Source organism: Melanerpes formicivorus, unplaced genomic scaffold (genome assembly GCF_026170545.1).
Source record: "Melanerpes formicivorus ecotype bairdi unplaced genomic scaffold, bMelFor1.0.p_v2 SCAF_67, whole genome shotgun sequence".
Lineage (NCBI taxonomy): Eukaryota > Metazoa > Chordata > Aves > Piciformes > Picidae > Melanerpes > Melanerpes formicivorus.
Genome location: NW_027142419.1, coordinates 1697983 through 1718975, shown reverse-complemented (window position 1 = coordinate 1718975; position 20993 = coordinate 1697983). Strand labels below are relative to the sequence as shown.

General features: G+C 56.4%; 1 protein-coding gene across 3 annotated transcripts in view; it reads left to right on the top strand.

Annotated features, from left to right (window-relative positions):
• The first annotated feature begins 276 nt into the window (after positions 1-276).
• Positions 277-20993, top strand: part of SPEN (spen family transcriptional repressor) — a 93601-nt gene continuing 72884 nt past the window's right edge. For 2 of the 3 annotated variants that reach the window (XM_068162747.1, XM_068162746.1), the window contains exon 1: positions 278-785. In XM_068162747.1, the coding sequence (XP_068018848.1) occupies positions 703-785 (83 nt within the window). In that variant the 5' untranslated portion in view covers positions 278-702. Of the gene's footprint in view, positions 786-20993 lie in introns of all 3 variants that reach the window. The other variant, XM_068162748.1, reaches the window with a different exon arrangement.

Genomic DNA, 20993 nt, shown 5'->3' with positions numbered 1-20993 from the left:
CTTTATTGTACAACACCCTCCCCGTTTCACACCCCCGTTACGCCGCTATTTACCCTTCCTTCCCCGCGCATGCGCACTCCTCTCGCCCGCCTCCCCTCCACCCCTCCGCGCTTCTCGCTCTGGCTCCGCCTCCTCCGGCGGGCCCGCGGCGCGCGCCCCGGGGCGCAGTGCGCCTGCGCGGGGGCCCCCGTGTGGCGCTGCCTGAGGGGCGGGGGGGGGGGTGGGGGGTGAGAGCGAGCGGAGCCGGCAGAGGAGCGGGAGCGCGGAGGGGGGGGGGGGGAAGAGGAGGAGGAGGAGGAGGCGGCGGCGGGTGCCGCGCTGCCGCTGACGGAGGAGGAGGAGGAGGAAGCGGGAGCGAGCGAACGAAGGCCGCGGCGGGGGGAGCCCGGGAGGAAGAAAAGCCGCGGCGGAGAGGGAGCCCGCCGCCGCCCGGCAGCCGGCCCGCCATCCAGGGGCCCCCCACGGAGGGGATGGTGTCGTCCGCCGCCGCCGCCGCGGGGGGAGGCAGCCGGCGGCGCTGAGGGCGGCAGGGCCCCGCGGCGGAAGAGGCGGAGGGCGGCGAGGAGGAGGAGGAGGCGGAGGAGGAGGCGGCGGGCGGCGAGCGGCGGCCGGCATCGCTGCGCGGGGGGAGGCGGCGGCGGCGGCGGCGGCAGCGGCCGGGAGCCGGGGCAGGGGCGGCGGGCTCGCCCCGCGCCGCGCAGCATGGTCCGGGAAACCAGGCACCTCTGGGTGGGCAACTTGCCGGAGAACGTGCGTGAGGAGAAGATCATCGAGCACTTCAAGCGGTGAGTGGGGAGAGGAGAGGGACGGGTGTGTGTGTGTGTGTGTGTGTGTGTGTGTGTGGGTCTCCGCCGGTCCTTCCCGCGCCTCCGGGCCGCGCTCCCCACCCTTCCCCCGGGGAGGCGCTTTACCCCCGGCCCCTCGTTTTGAGGGGGGAAAAACAAGACGGGAAAGCAAAAACTCCACGCCTATAAAACATGAGAAAAAAACCAAACCAAAACCCAAACAACCTACAAAAACCCCCAAGAAGAGCGGGCCGGCTGCGCGGGGCCGGCGTTTCCCGCGGCCTGCGGAGAGGAGGAGGAGGAAAACAGCAGCGCTGTAAATAAGCTCCGCGCCATGGCGAGGAGCGGCGGCGGCGGCGGCGGCTGGCGGCGGGCAGGCAGCGGCGGAGCGGCGCGGGGCTCGCTGCGGAGCGGCGAGAAGGACAAAAACCACCGCAAGGACGGCGAGCTAAACCCTGAGGAGCGGCGTGTGGCAGCTCGGCGATCCGCACGGAGCGCGTTCCGTGCCGGAGGGGGCTGCGTGGTGCTTGGGAGGCAGCTCGGGAGCTTGGCCGCAGCTCGGGAGCTTGGCCGCAGCTCGGGAGCTTGGCCGCAGCTCGGAGCTTGGCCGCAGCTCGGAGCTTGGCCGCTTCGCTTCTCCGAGCGCGGGTGGTGGTTTTTTTTTTGTTATTAGTATCGTTTCTTCGACGTTTGGAGTTTTGCCTTGCTTGATCTCCACGGTTCTGTTGTGTTTTCTTCCGCCTGGGAGCCCGAGGATGCTGCGTGTGTCGTTCCAACCCTGTGCATACACACACGCACAGAGACACCGAGCTGCACCGCGGACGGTGGGAAGCGGAGCGCCTTGCAGCTGCAGAAACGTGGCTCTGAAAAGAAGATCCAAGCAGCACGAAACCCTGATTAAAAATGAAGGAAGAACACCAGATACTTCTACGTTGGAAGCTCCTCGGACTATTTTATTACACCGTGGTTGCCTTTTCTTTTTGTGGTGCTTTTTTGGTTGGTGTTTTTTTGTTGTTGTTGCATAGACTAATCCTGCTCATAAGGAAGTGGTAGCTGTTTGCATGCTGCTGGTGTGGGGTTTTTTTTTCGCCCCCCTCCTCCTCCTTCCTTGGTCTATTTCGTGGAGGAGAAGGAGGAAGAGGAGGCTTTCTCCCTCAGTGCCTCAGCAACACGTTTTTTTTCCTCGGGAAAATGCTCTCGCACAAAGTTGATCCCCGGCACCCCACGCTGGAAGCTGGTTTTTGGTGATGGAGGGGTGGACTAAACCCCCCCCCAGAAGGCAAAGGAGCCCAGAGCTGGCTGCTCAGCTCACGGCCCCTCCAGCCTGGTTGATTCCGTTCCGCCGCCCGCCCCCTCCCAAAAAAGGATTTTGAAGCCTCCAAAAAGGATTCTGAAGCTTCCTTTAATCTTCCTGCCTCGGAAAAACGACGGCGCGTCCTTAATAATGAGTCACCATGGGAAAAATAGATGCGGTGACACCGGGGAGGGAGGGGAAGGAAGGTCCCCGCCGCCTCCCTCCCGGCTCCTGCCCGGCTGCCGCTGCGGAGGGGCCCTGGGGGGGCTCGCAGCCCTTCACCTCGCTGCCGGGGCAGCCCCTGGGGGGGTGTGTGTGTGTCGGATTCTGTCAAGTGGTCCTTAAAATGGCGGTGGGGTCCCTGTTTGGGCTGGGGGTCACCCCGGGTTGGCGGGGGGAGGGTAAGAAGAATCCCCTCTGGGGTCTTCTCCATTCTCCCAGCCCGAGCTTTAGCGGCAGCAAATCCCCATCCCAGCATCATCAGCGCTCATTAAATGCCCTGTTTTAGCCGAGCTTCGCCTTTTATTTCCTCCCTTGAGCCCCACCAGCCCCTCTGGGCGCTTCTGTCTCCGAGGCGTTTTGTCTCGTCCCTCGGTCCGGGTTCTGTGACCCAGCGTTGTGCAAAACCAAGGCTTTGGCGGGGGGGGGGAGGCGAACTTGCTCCAGGTTCTCTCGGAAAGAGACGACCAAAAGTGGGAATTTGACATTCCTGGGGCTTATTTTGGCCAGCCCTCCGCCTTTTCTTTAATGTTTTTTTGTGTTTTGCAGGAGGTATTAAAGCGGGGGGGGGGGGGAGAAAATAAAAGTTGCTATGGTGCTGTTGCTTGGAGATGGATGGGAAAAAATGGCAGGCGCTGAATTGTTAATTATCCTCCTTTTATTTTTTTTTTTGGTTGTTTTTACTTCGGTGAGGGCTTCGGGGAGGAGATTTGCAGCCCAGCAAACTCCCCTCCTCCCTCCCCTGGTTTTCAGCGGGGTGTGAGTGTTGGGGGGAGGCTGATCGCACACCTGGGCTGTGGGTGGCAAGGGACTGCTGGCCCCTGGGGAGGGGACACGCTGGCCCCACAGCCCCTTTAGGAATGGAGGCGGCGGAATCTTTGCTTCTAGGAGGGGTGAAGGGGCTGAGCTGGGTTTCAGGCTCCGTGCATAGGTGCTGTAGGTGGACAATGGAGCCAGGCTTCCTTTGTATGCTGCTGCTCCTCGCCTGGGGGGAAGGGACACGCCGCGCAAGGGCTGCGTGGTGTGGTGCTGTTACCCATGGGGAAGGCCGCGGTGGTGGCCAGAGCCACAGGGAAGGTGAGCTGTGGAAGGCTCCCTCCTTGGAAAGGCCAGTTGAGTTGGGAGGGAAAGTCTTTGCAGATGGAGCTGGGCTTGGCAAAACCCAGTTCCCACCCCTCCCCCAGCCTGAGAAGAGGGTGAAGAGCCTGGGAGAGGCTGAGCCGCGGCAGCAGGAGGGAGAGTTGGGGGAAATACCACCCGAAGTCTCTCACCCAGGGTTCCAGCCAGGGGTGGTGTCACCCCTGCCGCTTCATTGCAGCCCTGGGCAGTGTTTGTTTTCGCCCCCATGCTTGGGAAATGGAATCATTTCCATCGGGAATCCGGTACCCAGAGGGTCTCCCTGTTGCACAGCCTCTGCTGGGGATGGGGGGAGGGGGCAGCTCTGGCAAACACAACCACTTGGTTTCTAAAGAAGCAAAAATTCAAGGAACACTCTTACAACTTAACCCCCGAGGGGCACAGTGGGTGTGAGGGGGGCTGCTGCTTTTTTCTTGCCCTCCCCCCCTTTTCCATTAACCAGCTGCTGTGGGAACCTGGCTTGGGCTTGCAGGCTCACAAGTGATTCTTTGAAGAGCTGGAATCAGCTGAAAGGCATCTTGAAGAAAGTGCCTTTTTATTCTTGGGTTTTTACACCCCTGGTAGGTTTTGTTTGGTGTGAATTGGAGTAAAACTTGCAGCTTACAAATTCTTCTGGCAAATGAGAGAATGTTGAAGCAGGGCTCAAGAAGCTTCTGGGAACAGTGCTGTTTCTCCCCTCCCCCCCCCCCCCTCGAAACTCTTTGTTGTCTTGATACTAAAGAGGGTTGTAAAAAGAATGGTTTTTATCTGCAGATCTGGAGCCCCTGTTACAAGAAGGATCTGGAGGTGCTGGAGCATGTCCAGAGAAGGGCCACAAGGATGAGCAGAGGGCTGGAGCTGCTCTGCTGTGAGGACAGACTGAGGGAGTTGGGGTTGTGCAGGCTGGAGAGGAGAAGGCTCCGAGGTGACCTCATTGTGGCCTTCCAGGATCTGCAGGGGGCTGCAAGAAAGCTGGGGAGGGATTTTTGAGGGTGTCAGGGAGGGATAGGACTGGGGGGGATGGAGCAGAACTAGAAGTGGGGAGATTGAGATTGGATGTTTAGGAAGAAGTTGTTCCCCAGGAGGGTGGTGAGAGCCTGGCAGAGGTTGCCCAGGGAGGTGGTGGAAGCCTCCTGCCTGGAGGTGTTTGCAGCCAGGCTGGAGGTGGCTGTGAGCAACCTGCTGTGGTGTGAGGTGTCCCTGCCCATGGCAGGGGGTTGGAGCTGGCTGAGCCTTGAGCTCCCTTCCAGCCCTGACAGCTCTGTGATTCTATGATTTTAATGACTTTAATGATTTTGGGGCTTTCTGTGCTTCTGTTCAGATACTCCCTTCTTAAAACCTCCTCCCTAATGTGCCATGGTTCCTTCTCACTGAGTTCTTAAGGCATTCCCAGATACCCAAGCAAGCCTTTGCCCAGGCTTGGAGGTCTGCTGTTAGGATGGGATAAGGGGTGGGGGAATCTGTGCTAGGATGTGGGAGATGAGAGCTCAGGGCTGGGGGAAGTGGTGGTAGCAATCATTTGGGTTCACCTAATTAATGCTGCCTTGACTAGCTGGGGGGGGGGGGGAAGTCATTCACCAGCATTGAAACAGATGCTCAGCAGCTTGCAGAGCAAGGTGACTAAATATAGTAACAGTTGTCCCCAGCACAAGTGCTGGCCTTCCATCTTTGAAGCCCCCCCTCCCCCTTCTGTGTTTTCTTCCACTTATCTGAGGGAATGTGGCTTTGTCTGATTTCTTGGGGTTTCTAAAGGGCAAAGAGGAGTAAAAGGCTCTTAACCACGAGCCATGTGACTCTGCTATGCCATCTCCCACTCTGGGGCAGACATTTGGAGCAGCAGCCCACTCCAGGAGGAGCTCTGGGTTCCAGGGAACAAAGTGCTCCTTTAAAGCAGACTGGAATGGAGTTGCAGCTCAGAGCTGTCTTGGAGGAGACAAATGGCTGTTGACTGGGAAGGAGGCTTTGTCTGGCTTCACCTGGTGCCCATCTCTGTGAGGGGAGGTGTAGGAAACCACCTGCTTTGTGTCCTGAACAAAACTGCCCCTGGCATGCCAGCAAGGGAGGGTTTGCTTTTAGGAGCTTCTAGAAAACACTTGGTCAGGGCCCCAGAAAATGTTCTGCCTTCATGGCTGGGAGTAGGAGTTCAGCCTGGGAGAGTAAAATCTCTCTGCTTTCTGCTCTGGATGGTGTCCCTGTGGACTGTGGTGGAGCAGAGGGGGTTTGGTAAGATCTGCAGGTTGTGTGTGTGAGAGAGAAGGCTCCAGGGAGACCTCAGAGCTGCATTTTGGTATCTGAAGGGGACCTACAGGAAGGCTGAGGAGGGACTGTTCAGAAGGGCTGGGCCTGAGAGGATGAGGGCAATGGTTTGAAACTGGAGCAGGGCAGATTCAGGTTGGACATCAGGAGGAAGCTCTGCACAGGGAGGGTGGTGAGACACTGGAACAGGCTGCCCTGGGAGGTGGTTGAGGCTCCATCCCTAGAGACGTTCAAGATCAGACTCTGTGTCCCTGGGCAGCCTGCTGTAGTTGGAGATGTCCCTGCTGAGTTCAGGAGGGCTGCACAGGATGACCTTTGAGGGTCCCTTCCAACCCAATGCAATCTGTGAAGCTGTGAGAGCAGTGAAATTGCTGCTGAGGTAGTGGCCTTGAGCCCCAAGGAGAAGAGCCTCTGGGGCTGTGTGGGCTGAAGGGATACCTCCATTTCTATGCCTTTTTCCATGCTGGATGTGGGCAGGTCTTGTGGTTCCTTTCTGCAGGGGCAGGCTCAGGCTGGAAGTAACCATGCTGCTGGTTTTGTAAGTCTCCAACCTGTTCCTAGGCTTTTAGTGCCTGTAACCAAGCAGTAGTTCTGGGGATGGCAGAGGATGCAGACAGGGAGTACCACTGAGGGTGGTTGTGCTTGAGTCTGTTCTGCACAGGGAGATCTCTACCCAGATGGGTTTTGATTGTAGGGAAAGGCAGAGGCAAGGCTACAGTGTGGTACAGTATGGTTCCTCTCATTTCCAAGTGATGGGCTTCTCCTGCACTGGGCAGCAGCCTCTTCAGCTCAGAACCTCCAGGGGGAAGGCTGAGGTGACATTTGTGCCCCTGCTTGGCTGAAGCAGTGCGCAGAGTATTGGGCAGCAGCAGGACTGGGTTGTACAAATACCTCCAGTGAGGTAATCTGAGTTTTGCAGCATACAGACCCCAGGAAGATGATGGGAGGACAGCTGGTTGGGGGATTAGGGCAAGGGGATTACATTAATTGCCCAGAATCAGAAGGGAGGGAATGGTGTGGAAGGCAGGAGGCGAGTCCTGCCCTCGGGAGCCTCGGTCGGAGCCTAGCGAAAGTCAGCCTGACGCTGGCTGTGGGTTCATCGTTGGGTGCCTTAATTGGGGTAGGTGGTGGTGCTGGTTCTGGTGGTGGCTCTGGTCTGTGCTTTCTGCCAGGTCTCCTTTAATGACACCATTCCTAAGAGCAGTTCACTGAGCACCCTAAGGCAGCACCTGGGTGCTGTACGGGGATGTCACCGAGCGGCGCCTACAGCGAGCAGCCACCTACTTCATCCCCTGAGACTGAGTCATGCAGAGGACAGCTCCTCAGCACTTGGAGATCCAGGAATCCTCTGGCTGCTCGGGGTTCTGCTCTTGGTGTGCACTGGAGGTGGCAGCTGGCTGATGCCACCCTGGCTGGGGAAGTGTCTGTGTAATTGTTTCAGAGAAACTTAACGAAGAGCCATGAAGAGCTGGAGCCTGGGACTAAGCTGCTATTAAGTGTTTTTACAGGCTGAGCTGTCTTAGACAGTTGGTGTCACTTGGTTACAGAATTCTGTCATCTGCTGAGCCCTTTCTGGCATTGTTTCTTCTCTGAAGTTCCCTCAAAGGTCCTGGCTGTGTGTGTGTTTGTGATTTGATGAGAGCAGCTTCTGTTGTTGCTGAGCCGCTCCAAGGCGCCGTTGCCTTTTGCTGTTTCTTGTCCTTCCTCTAAATTCCTTTGGTACGAGGATAAAGTAATCCCAGAGCCCTTTCTTGCAGGCTGCCACAGTGCAGGCTTGCATGTGAGCTTACCAGTCCTTGTGAGGCTTACAGAGATACTGAATCCATTCATCACTTTAGAGCAGGGCAGAGGGAAAGGCTGAAACCCGTTGTGATAGCCTGCCTTGGGTGCTATTTTTTTCCCTCCTTGCTTTTCCTAGGGCAGGAGGCTGTGCCAAGTCTTCCAGCAGATGACCTTGTTGCTGTCTTAAGGTGTGTCCAAAATTAGGTCCTTATCTTCACTGAGATGCTAGCTGGCTTTCCACAGAATCATAGAATGGTCCTGCAAGGTCATCCAGTCTGACCCCCAGCAGGCAGCAGGGACATCTCCAACTAGACCAGGCTGCCCAGGGCTGCTATCAGGTCTCCCTGGAGCCTCCTCCTCTCAAGGCTGAACACCCCCAGCTCCCTCAGCCTGTTCTCATAGCAGAGCTGCTCCAATCCCCTGATCATTTTTGTGGCCCTCCTCTGGACCCTCTCCACCAGGTCCATCTCCTTCCTATATTGAGGGCTCCAGACCTGTGCACAGTGCTCCAGGTGAGGTCTCACCAGAGCTCAGTGAAGTGGTAGACTCACCTCTCTGGCTCTGCTGGAAGGAACTCTCCAGCTGAGGAGAAGGCAGGTTGCAGGTTTGGGCTGAGCTGGATGAGTCAGGAGGAACCTGGAGCTCCTCAGGAGTTCTGTTTTCATGAGGTGATGACACAACTGCTGCCTGGCCTGTGCTGCAGTGGTGTCACACTGTTGTCAGCCTAGGAAGAGGAGGAGAATATGCCTCCTGCACATGAAGGTGCTCCTGAGAGATACTGAAGAGCAAACCCAAGTCGTCTGAGGGTGTTAAAAGTGAGGTTCACCCTTCTGGGGCTGCTTTTGGAGTGCTGAAGGTTTTGGGAGAGCTGCTGGCGAGGAGGATGGGAGGGGGGTGGATGCCTTCTGCTTTTGGCAGCTACCAAAAAGCAGCACTCAGGAGACATTTTGCCTGTGTTTTTCATTAAAGCCAGGGAACTTGCTGAGGCCTGAGAACACCCTGAAACCAAAGACTTGCAAGGGCAAACATTCCTAAACAATGAACTGAGGAATCAAGTAGAAAATATGATTACTCCCCATAATAAGATTGGGAGTTTAGCTGCATCTTCGGCATGCTGATTTAGAAACCTCGTGGGAGGAACATGAGCCTGAAGATGGAAATTCACAGAGTACAACCAGCCCTGTGGCTTGCCTGTGCAGGAGCCTCTCCAGTGTTCTGTAGACTCCCAGCAGTTAATGGAGATCAGACAAAAGCTGCTCGGTTTGGCTGCCCAAGCTGCCAGGCCAGTGGTGCTCCCCACCTGGTGCCTGGACGCTGGGGCAGCACAGGAGGGTTCTCCTTTCTGACTGCCTGGGAAGTGAGGGCAGCTCTGGTCTCCTTGAGCCTCAAGAAGCATCTCCAGTGCTGTTCTGCAGCAGCATACTGAGATTCATAGAGTGGCTTAGATTGGAAGGGACCTTAAAGTTCCACCCCCCTGCCATGGGCAGGGACACCTCCCACCAGCCCAGGTTGCTCAAGGCCTCATCCAGCCTGGCCTTGAACACCTGCAGCGAGGGGACAGCCACAGCCTCTCTGGGCAGCCTGTTCCAGTGTCTCCCCACCCTCACTCTCAAGAATCTCTTCCTCATCTCCAGTCTCAGTCTCCCCTCTCCCCGCTCAAAGCCATTGTTCCTCATCCTGGCGCTCCAAGCCCTTGTCCAAAGTCCCTCCCCAGCTCTCCTAGAGCCCCTTTCAGTTACAGAAAGGCTGCTCTGAGGTCTCCCCAGAGCCTCCTCTTCTCCAGACTGAACAGCCTGGATGAGATGAAGACTTCTGTGCGGTGGTTAGAGCACAGCAAGTGCTTTGGTCTCTGCATTTCCATAGTTACTGTTTAACCTGTGCATGCTCTGCAGTTGTCCTCTGCAATCTCAGATCCTGCCGTGTGAAGATAACATCCTTCACTAAAACAATAAACAGTGCTGCAGACCTTTCACAAACAGCCCAGGATGTCTTCTGGGGCCAGCTGCAATCTGATCTCTTAGCAGGACAGAGTGAACATGAAGGCAATGTCCCAGAATTAGGTTGCAACAACATCCTTCTGGGGCTGGGCTCCGTGGCAGTGTGCGGTGCTGCGGGGCTGGCTCTGTACCACTCTTGCTGCTGTGTTCCTGTCCTCTCCCAGGTCCAAACCTTCATGGGGACCTGGGTGAGAAGGCAGCAGGGGCGGGGGATGTGAAAGGGACAGGGATTTCCCATTCAAGTTATTACTGGGAGAAGAGCAGAGTGTGTCAATCTTTACAGAGTCATTAACACACTTGGGGCAGTGAAAGGCAGCTTTGCTTTTTTCCCTTTGCTTCCTTTCTCTTCCTCTTTTTAGTTAACAAAACTGAAAGCACCTTGTCTTTTTTTTCCTGTCTTTCTTTCTTTCTTTTTGTTTTTCTTAAAGCACACTCCCATCTGCAGCATGAGCTCCCAGAGCTGAGCATCGCAGGGTTGGAAGAGACCTTAAGGATAATCCAGTTCCAACCCTCCTGCCCTGGGCAGGGACACCCCACGCTACAGCAGAGCCACCTCCAGCCTGGCATTAAAACCTTCCAGGAATGAGGCTTCCCTCGGCAACCTGTGCCAGGCTCTCACCACCCTCATGGGCAACAACTTCTTCCTCACAGCCAATCTCAATCTCCCCACTTCTAGTTTTGCTCCATCCCCCCCAGTCCTATCACTCCCTGACACCCTCAAAAGTCCCTCCCCAGCTTTCGTGCAGCCCCCTGCAGATCCTGGAAGGCCACAATGAGGTCTCCTGGGAGCCTTCTCCTCTCCAGGCTGCACAACCCCAGCTCTCAGTCTGTCTCCATAGGAGAGGAGCTCCAGCCCATGTTTGATAATGCCCTGAGTGGGCTCTCACCTCAGCACTGAAAAGCCAGATGAGTTCAAACGTCTCCTGAAGGAGCATGCACAGGTGATCTGCACTGCTGTCTGCTGGGCACTGGTGGCTCTCTGCAGTGGAGGCAGTGCTAGAGGTGTGGGGGTGTTCCTCCTGGGCAGCCAAACAGAAGAGCTTTGCCTGGCTTTTGTTATCACAGAGTGTCAGGGGCTGGAAAGGGCTTTCAAAGCTCATCCAGTCCAACCCCCCTGCCAGAGCAGGATCACCTAGAGCAGCTCACACAGGAACACACCCAGGCAGGTCTTGAATATCTCCAGGGAGGGAGACTCCACAACCCCCCTGGGCAGCCTGCTCCAGTGTCGTTATTCCTGATGTGGTGGGACATCAGAGGTGGTTTCAAACCCAAGGTGGTCAAAGCTGGGTTGGAAATGCTCTCTTAGCTCTTTAAAAAGCCTGCCAGAGCATAAGTGATTTTTATTTAGCAAGTGGCAAGTCAGCTCCAGTTGTTCTCCAGGTACCAACCCGAGCTGCTGGTGTTTCCTGTCCACTGAGAGTCCTTTGCCATCCCTGCTGCAGGTTGCAGGTTGCTCCCACTCAGCACAAAGGACCGAGCTGGGCCCATCTGCTCTTGCTGTTGGTGTGAGCACCTCCCAGCCTCACTAAGGGCGATGGCTGCCAAAAAGCACACAGAGCCTGGTTTAAATGGCCACTCTTTAGGCTCCCTGTGGCAGCTGGCAGTGACCTGCAAGAGTTAATGGGGCAACAGGAGAAGACGAAATTGCCAAGTTGCATGTTGAAAGTAGTCCTCTTTGGAGGGGGGAAAAAAAGTCTTCCGGCCTCATTAGCATCCGAACTGTGTGGAGAACAAAAGGCCAGGATGGATAAGTGTCTCCCTTGTGTACCTCATCAACAGCCGATTTCATTCCAGGGGATCTGTGCTTGGCTTGGGCAGCCAGCTCACTACCCATCTGAGGCAGCTAAGGAGCACAGTAACCTCCTTGTAATCACCGGCTAAAGAAACCTTCGGGTCTTCTTCTTGACTCTGCAACAGCTTGTTGGGAGCCTTGAGCAGAAGAGCAGCTCTGCCACGTGTGAAAAACGACAACGGCTGCAGCGCTGATGGCGTAGCTGATACGCTGGTTGTGGCTTCAGTGAGATTTGCTGGGTTTTGGCAGCAGCTGAGCTCAGGAAGCATCTCTTCCTCCCCATCCATTCAGAGATGACAGCCCCTGGCTTGTGCTGGCAGTCCTGCTCCTGCCGAGCTCGTGTTTGAAAGCAAAGGTTTGCAGGTGGAGCTGGTCGCTGGAGTGGGGTAAAAGCAGGCAGCAGCCTTCCTGGTGCTGATGGTGCTGTCCCTGGTTGTGTTGTGGGTGCTCTGCTCTATCTTGCTCTGGCCTTGAACCTCAGGAGGAGCCCTGTTGGTTTGGTAGCACCCACACACCTCGAGATAAGGGTCTGTTGAACCCTTTGGTGTGGAGAGAGCTCTGTCAGCTCAGCTCCTAAAGCCAAGACGAGAAACCTCACCTGTGGCTGCGCTGAAGCTGGCGCTGGGCTGCTGGCGCTGGGCTGCTTGCAGCCTGGCTTTGCAAAACCTGGCCTTGGAGTTGCATCAGAAAGAAAGAACAAAAAAAAAAGAGAAGGCATTAAAATCTGGCTGGTGAGGAGCCCAGCTGTGGGAAGTGTGAGGCTGTCACCGGTGCAGAAAGCGCCTGGGGCGCAGGCGGTGCCTGCAGACAGCACAGCCCGGTGTGTGCCCAGCCCGGTGTGTGCCCAGCCCGGTGTGTGCCAGCAGGGCACAGCAGCTTCCCGGGGCTGACACCTGGCTCGTGCTGCCCCTTGGCTTAGTCACAGGAACCAGCACTTTCTCCGAGGTGATGGCAGCTGTGAGTCACCAGCCAAGGGCTGCACACCTGTGTCTGGGTGAGGGCTGGGGCGGCAGCACCGCGGCAGTGCGGCAGGCTGGGCTGCAGGGGTCTGGGCTGCCTGGGAACTGGCTCTGCTGCAGCCTGATGGGGCTGCAGCTTCAGGTTCATAACCTTCCAGGAGTGGGTGAGATTCTGGGGTTGGTGCCTTCACTGTGAGTCCTTGGATCTGGCTGCTTTCTGTCAGAGACTAATTCATCAGTTGGTAGAATCCTAGAATGGCTCAGGCTGGAAGGGACCTCAGGGATCATCTACCCCAACCCCCTGCTGTGGGCAGGGAAACCTCTCAACTAGACTCAGCTGCTCTAGGCCTCATCCAACCTGGCCTTGAACACCTCCAGAGAGGAGCCATCCACTGCCTCCTTGAACAACCTCTTCCAGGGTCTCACCACCCTTGTACTGAAGAACTTCTTCCTCAGCTCCAGTCTAAACCCTTACGAAAAACCCCTCTGCAGCCTTCCTGTGGGATCCCTTCAGGTCTTTGGAAGGCAGCTCTGTGGTCATCCCAGAGTCTTCTGCAGGCTGGACAACACCCAGCTCCTCAGCCTGTCCTCAGAGTGGAAGTGCTCCAGCCCTTGGATCATCCTTGTGGACCTCCTCTGGACTCACTCCAACAGTTCCATCTCCTTACAGTGGGGACACCAGCACTTGGAGGTGGCCACTTGTTCAAACTGATTTGTGGCTTGAGGAAGAAGAGCAATCACTTCACTGGGGATGGTTTGGGAGACTTCAGGCAGGTAAACTTTGTTTCCTTCTGAAACACCACTTCCTGGAAAAGATACAGAGCCTTGGAGAAGAGGTTGTAAAGTTTGTGTTTGACTGCAGGAGGGTGAAGCAGTGAGCAGCAGCAAGACTTTGGAAGGCTTAAGATGCTCCATATTTGAAGTACTCTGCAGCATGGCAGGGAGACCATAATGTTATGACTCTGCATTTTCCTTCCATCTGCTGCTGAATGTATGCAAAGCAGGGCTTGGAGACGCAGAACTGAGATGGGGAATTGGCCTTCTGGGAGAGAATGAAGAACTTCATTAATCAAGAGATTCCCCTACAGTTGGATCAGCATCTCCTTAGGAGTGAATCCAGCCAAGCCCCCAAGTCAGCCCTGCCAGAAGACATTTAATGCAGCCTGTCACAGCTTCACAGATTGCATTGGGATGGAAGGGACCCTCAAAGGTCATCTTGTGCAACCCCCCTGCACTCAGCAGGGACATCTCCAACTACAGCAGGCTGCCCAGGGCCACATCCAGTCTGATCTTGAGTGTCTTCAGGGATGGAGCCTCAACCACATCCCTGGGCAACCTGATCCAGTATTGTACCACCTTTCTTGTGAAGAATTTCCTCCTGATGTCCAACCTAAATCTGCCCTGCTCCAGTTTCAAGCCATTGGCCCTGGTCCTATCCCCACAGCCTCTTCTGAACAGTCCCTCCCCAGCCTTCCTGGAGGTCCCCTTCAGATATTGAAATGCTGCTCTAAGGTCTCCCTGGAGGCTTCTCTTTTCCAGGCTGAACAGCCCCAAGGTGCTTCAGTCCTCTGATCATCTTGGTGGCCTCCTCTGGCCCCTCTCCATCAGGTCCATGCCACTTGTGTTGGGGGCTGGACACAGCACTGGAGCTGAGGTCTCAGCAGAGCAGAGCGGCAGATCCTCTCTCTTGACCTGTTGGCCACGCTGCTCTGGATGCAGCCCAGGCTGCCATTTGCCATCCCCACTGGTGGTTTTGAAGCAAGTCTGCAGATTGTGCTTTAAGGTGGACACAGAAATGCCTTGGAGATGGACTTGAAGGGCTGAGTCTGGCCTGTGGTAAGGTGACAGCACCCTCTGCCTGGGCTGCTGCAGGAGTCGCAGCGTCCTGCTGGATACAGCACAGCCAAACCTGCAGAGTTCCTACCCATTTCTGTCCAGGCTTCTACAACCAGTTGCAATTTTCCTGCTGCTGGGAGAGCAGTCTGGAGGTGCTGTTGCCATGCTTCTCTGCTTGCCCTGATCAACGCTGAACCCCTTAGCCTGTTTCAGCTGAACTTGAGAGCGAGGGGGCTGCTGGCAGTCGCAGAGATCCAAGGCTCCTTTGAGTTTGGTGAAAACAAGCAGGGCTTAATAGAGGAGAGAGAGACCTGATTAGTGGCCCCATGGAGAGAAAAGCTGCAGCAGGAGCACAATCCTTATTAGACATTAAAGAATCCACATGGGAGAGAGGTGTTCCTGACCGTGGGAAAAGCTGCAGTGGGAACCAGCAGTTATTGGACGCCGGAGAATTCAACCTCAAGACTCCCATCCATAAGAAATGAGTCTTCATTACTGCTGCTCACAAAGCCTCTTGCCTGGCTCTCTGCTTTAATCATGCCTGTGCCCCGCTGCGGGCTGCTTGCCTCGGGCCTGCAGAAGTGACAGCCGGGAGAGCTTCCGCGCTGACGCAGCTCCCGGCCGCTTCCCGGCCGGCTGAGGTGCCGCAGGGCTGAGACCCTTGGGTTGCTCGGCTGGATTCGCGCAGCTGCGGCTCCAGAGGGCTGCGGCGATGCCTTGGCTTCATAGTATCACAGTATCAGTCAGGGTTGGAAGGGACCACAAGGATCAGCCAGTTCCAACCCCCCTGCCATGGGCAGGGACACCCCACACTAGAGCAGCCTGGCCACAGCCTCAGCCAGCCTGGCCTTAAACACCTCCAGGGCTGGGGCCTCGACCACCTCCCTGCACAACCCAGTCCAGGGCTTCACCACTCTCATGGGGAAGAACTTCCTCCTCCCCTCCAGCCTCAATCTCCCCACCCCCAGCTTCATTCCATTCCCCCTAGTCCTATCACTGCCTGAGATCCTGAGCAGTCCCTCCCCAGCCTTCCTGGAGCCCCCTGCAGATCCTGGAAGGCCACAATCAGGTCACCTCAGAGCCTTCTCTTCTGCAGACTGAACATCCCCAACTCCTTCAGTCTGTGCTCACAGCAGAGCAGCTCCAGCCCTCTGCTCATCCTCCTGGCCCTGCTCTGGACACCTTCCAGCACCTCCAGATCCCTTTGCCTCCCTCCTGCCTGCAGGCAGCCTGGTGCGAGGCTGGCAGCGGCTTGGGCGAGGCTGTGAAGTGCAGCCCAGCAAAGAGCTGTTGCTGAGGAGCAAGCTGTGGCTGTTTCAGTTCTCACAGCTTTGTGCAGTCCCGGTGCTGGGAGCGTGCTGGATTCACCTCCCTCTGCCTTGTCTCTCTCAGGCCAAGATGTACTCTGCATTGGTTAGGCTGCACCTTGAGTCCTGTGTCCAGTTCTGGGCCCCTCAATTTAAGAAGGACATCGAAACACTTGAAGGTGTCCAGAGAAGGGCAACAAGGCTGGGGAGAGGCCTTCAGCACAGCCCTGTGAGGAGAGGCTGAGGGAGCTGGGGTTGTTTAGCCTGGAGAAGAGGAGGCTCAGGGGTGACCTCATTGCCCTCTACAACTACCTGAGAGGTGGTTGTAGCTGGGATGGGGTTGGTCTCTTCTCCCAGGCACCCAGCACCAGAACAAGAGGACACAGTCTCAAGCTGCACCAGGGGAGGTTTAGACTCGAGGTGAGGATCACTGAGCGAGTCGTTTGTCATTGGGATGTGCTGCCTAGGGAGGTGGTGGAGTCCCCATCCCTGGAGGTGTTCAGGAGGGGATTGGATGTGGCACTTGGTGCCATGGTCTGGTCATGGGGTCTGTGTTGATAGGTTGGACTTGATGATCTTTGAGGTCTCTTCCAACCTTGGTGATACTGTGAGACTGTGATGTGGCTGGGACCTGCTGCTGGAGCTTGCTGGGTGTTGCAGAGGGGCTGATCCTGCAGCTCAAGGAGCCTGGTGTGCTCTGCTCCTCTCTCACCCAGCAGCTTATCTGTGGCAAAGTGTTTTGTCATGGGGGATGGGGGTGGGGGCTGCAGAAACCTTCCCTGCTGTGTTGACTGTTGGGAGAAGTAGTTGCTAATGAGATGAGCAAACGGCTGTCAGAGTTCTGTTGCTTCCCTCTCTGGTGCTGCCTGAGCACTCCATCTGCACATTAATACCCCAGCAGTACCCAAACGGTGACTCTGCAATAAAGATCATCCATAAAGTGTCTGCATTAGGAACCACTCTTAACTTTGTGTCTTAAAACAGAGCTGAGCTGCAGAGCAAGAAGTCAGCAGAGAGTCATCTGCTGGACTGTCTGCCATGTGGAGCAGGCTGCTCTGAGGCAGCAGAGGCAGCAGCAGCAGCGTGGGGGAATGTGCCTGTGCTAGCTTTTTAATTTCCTACTTTGTCATCTCTGGGGGAGGGATTAGGAGTGGAGACAAAGCCCTGGCTGTTGGCAGTGCGTGGCAGGAACACGTGCTGGCTGGAGGTGGAGCTGGGGTTCCCAGGCAGAGGCTGAAAGGAGCTGCAAAGTCTTTAATACTGGTCTGGGTTTGAGGAGTTTGGGTGGTGGGCTGGGAGGGGAGAGTTAGGACCATCGTGGTGAGGGCTCTGCTCTGTGGATGGGTTGAAAGAGCTGCAGTTGTTCAGCCTGGAGAAGGCTCTGGGGGGGACCTTAAAGTATCATAGTATCAGCCAGGGTTGGAAGGGACCACAAGGATCAGCCAGTTCCAACCCCCCTGCTGTGGGCAGGGACACCCCACACTAGATCAGCCTGGCCACAGCCTCATCCAGCCTGGCCTTAAACACCTCCAGGGCTGGGGCCTCAAACACCTCCCTGCACAACCCAGTCCAGGGCTGAAGGGATCCCACAGGAAGGCTGCAGGGGGACTTTTCATGAAGGTGTTTGGAGACAGGCCAAGGGGGGATGGTTTGAAGCTGAGGGAGAGCAGGTTTAGAGTGGAGCTGAGGAAGAACTTCAGTTGAGGGTGGTGAGACTCTGTCACAGGCTGCCCAGGGAGGTTGTGGCTGCCTCCTCCCTGGGGGTGTTTAAGGCCAGGCTGGATGAGGCCTTGAGCAGCTGAGTCTGGTTGAGAGGTGTCCCTGGCCATGCTAGGGAGGTTGGAGGAGCTGATCTCTGGGGTCACAGTCTCACAGTATCACCAAGCCTGGATGAGACCTCAAAGATCATAAAGTCCAACCTATCAACACAGACCTCATGGCTAAACCATGGCTCCAAGTGCCACATCCAATCCACTCTTGAACACCTCCAGGGATGGGGACTCCACCACCTCCCTGGGCCCTTCCAGCCTGAGCCATTCTGGGGTTCTGTGGCTCACCTCAGTCACATCAATGATCTGCCCAAGCTCTGTTACCTGCTTGGTGGTTTCTGCTCCTGAATTTGGGCATTTCCCTGAAGCTCTTTGGTGGCAGGAGGAAGGCTTCAGAGAATGTCCTGAAGGACATTGTTTTTCTCCCCTGAAAGGCCACAGAGCCACCAAAGATCACTCTTAACTAGGTTTGCAAGCATCTCAGAATGCAATCTAGAAAATGAGGGTAGGTCAGTAATTAGGACATGTTTCTGAGTCACTGCTGTCACAAGGTCTGCTCTTGGGGTGGCTTGGAAACCTCCTTGTGCTACAAGGAGCTTCTCTTCAGCCTGACTTTGGGAAGGTGAAGGTTTGCAAAGCCTTACCTTGTGTGGGTATATCACTGGCTGCCAAGTTGTCCTCCTCATGAGCACCCAGAGCTGCTCACCATCACTGACTGTGACAGAAGCCACCACTTCTGTGCAGCAGTGCCTGCCCCAGGGGCACAGCAGTGCAGCAGCAAAGTGATGGTGTGGTTGCCATCATGAACATGTGGAGGGATGACTCACAGCTGGAGTGCTGCATGCATGGCTCTGGGCTCCTCAGATGGGAAGGCAGGGAAGGAGAGGTGATGGAGGGACCCTGCCTGTTGGGGAGTGCTGTGACTGACCAGAGCTTGGTGATGGTGACAAGAGGGCTGAGTGTCCATGGGGGTTTGAGTCACAGATGGATAGAATGGGTTGGGTTGGAAGGGACCTCAAAGATCATCCAGTGCCAACCCCCTGCCATGGGCAAAGAGGCCTCCAACCAGTCCAGGTTGCTCAAGGCCTCATCCAGCCTGGCCTTCAACACCTCCAGGCAGGGCACAGCCACAGCCTCCCTGGGCAGCCTGTGCCAGAGTCTCCCCAGCCTCACTGGAAATAATTTCTTCCTCATCTCCAGTCTCAGTCTCCCCTCTCCCAGCTCAAAGCCATCATCCCTTGTCTTGGCACTCCCAGCCCTTGTCAAAAGACCCTCCCCAGCTCTCCTGGAGCCTCCCTCAGGGGGGACAGGGCTCTTGGGAGGCCTACAAGGATTCTGTGAGGTTACAGAGGGAGAAACCAGAAGGACCAGAGCCCAGCTGGAACTCACTGTGTTTACTGCCAGAAATGTTTCTGTGAACACCTTGCCCAGAAGGAGGGCTAAGGACTCTCCATCCTTTACTGGATGTGGCAGCAGTGGCCCAGGCTGAGGAGAAGCCTGAGGGACTTGGTGCTTTCCCTGCCTCAGCCTTTAGCAGTCAGACCACCTGTCAGAGTGCCCAACTCCTGAGCTGTATGGCAGGGACAGGGCATGGAATGAAAGCACATAACCCCAAGGGGAAGTGGTCAGTGATCTGCTGCACCCCTGGGACACACACAGGGCTGTGGGGCCAGGGGGGATCCAGCTGGGGGTACAGAGGCACTGGGGAGGTCCCAGCTGACAGGACATGGCAGCTGTGATGCCAGCCTGCAGCAAGGGCCAGAAGGAGGATGTGGGAAATGACAGAGCTGTCAAAGTGCCCTTGGTGCCAGGAGAGGTCATGGAGCAGATCATCGTGTGTGCCACCACGTGGCACAGGCAGGACAACCAGGCGATCAGGCCCAGTCAGCATGGGGCTGTGAAGGGCAGGTCCTGCCTGACTAACCTGATCTCCTTCTGTGACAAGGTGACCTGCTTAGTGGCTGAGGGAGAAGCTGTGGATGTTGTCTGCCTGGGCTCTAGGAAGGTGTTTGACACAGTTTCCCACAGCAGCCTCCTGGGGAAGCTGGCTGCTCCTGGTGTGGGTGGGAGGACACTGCTGGGTATAAGAGTGGCTGCTGGCCAGGCCCAGGGTGGTGGGGGAGTGGAGCTGACTCCACTTGGTGGCTGGTCACAAGTGGTGGTCCCCAGGGCTCAGTGCTGGGGCCAGTTCTGTTTAGCATCTTTATCAATGATCTGGTTGAGGGTATTGATGGTCCCTCAGGTTGCAGATGACACCAAGCTGGGCAGGAGTGCTGCTCTGGGAGGGCAAAGAGCTCTGCAGTGACATCTGGCCAGGCTGGATCCATGGGCTGGGGCCAAGTGCCAGATTCTACCCTTGGAAGCTGGGGAAGGATCTGAAGAACAGGCTGGTGAGGAGCAGCTGAGGGACCTGGGGGTGTTGAGCCTGCAGAAAAGGAGGCTGAGGAGAGACCTCCTTGCTCTCTACAACTCCCTGCAAGGAGGTTGGAGCCAGGTGGGGGTTGGGCTCCTCTGCCTAGTAACAAGTGACAGGATGAGAGGGAATGGCCTCATGTGCCAGGGCAGGTTTAGGTTGGGTACAAGGATCAGTTTCTGCATGGATTGGGTTGGCAGGGTGTGGCTCAGGCTGCCCTGGGCAGTGGAGTGATCCCTGCCCTTGTGTGTGGTGCTGAGGGTCATGGTTTAGTGGTGCCCTGGCACTGCTGGGTTAATGGTTGGACTGGATGATCTTAAAGGTCTGTTCCAGCCTAAGTGACTCTGTGGTGTGCTGAGGAAGGCAGAAGGAGGGGAGTTCAGCTGTCTTATTTTTAGCCATGTCTAATACACTGTGGCAGCTGCAGTTAAGGCAAACAGTGCCACACAGCCAGAGCCACACAGCCAGTGCCACACAGCCAGTGCCACACAGCCAGAGCCACACAGCCAGTGCCACACAGCCAATGCCACACAGCCATTGCCACACAGCCAGAGCCACACAGCCATTGCCACACAGCCAGTGCCACACAGCCAGAGCCACACAGCCAATGCCACACAGCCAGTGCCACGCAGCCAGTACCACACAGACAATACCACACAGCCAGAGCCACATAGCCAGTGCCATACAGCCAGTACCATCCATTGACTCTTCTCTGGAGAGGACTTCTGGAAGTGCTCCATGCATTGCTGGCAGCCTTGGTGCTGGTAACCTCATCCCAGTGGGTTTGGTCACTTACAGGAGGGAAGTGCAGGCCTTTGGGGGAGTGCTACAGCATGGGGCTGTGGTGCTCCTCAAAGGGCTCTGTGTCTGTGTCCAGTAGAGAAACACTCAGAGGAATTCACCAGCACCCTGGGCAGGCAGAGCTCAGCTGGCCAGCTGCAGCTGCTGTGTGTGTGCCGAGATGAGGGCTGTCTGCTGTCCTGAGAGCCCTGGTGGTCTAGCTCCACACAGAGCCTGCTCTGGTGCCCTCAGTGCTGAGCCATCGTAGTAAACATTGCTCTTGGCCTCCCTTCAGCTCAGCTGCTGGCCAGGGCTGGTGGCTGTGTGGACTTGGCCATATTTGTCATGAAGCATTTGAGAGATGGCTTGAGAGAGTCTGTGGGGTTGAGTGGCAGCCCTGCAGAGCCAAGGCACTGTGGCTTGTGGGGGAACAGCTGCCCTGGCTCCTTAAAGTTGATTTGAGATGAAGTTTTCCAGGAGTCTGGAATTCTCTTTATTGTCTCTCAGGACACATCTCAGTTACCTTGGTTTATTTTCCAGTGTCCAGTTCTGGGCCACTCAGTTCAAGAGGGACCTCAGGGAACTGCTTGAGAGAGTCCAGCCCAGAGGCACAGAGCTGCTGCAGGCAGTGGAACATCTCCTGGGAGGCCAGGCTGAGGCAGCTGGGGCTTGGAGCTGGGAGCAGAGG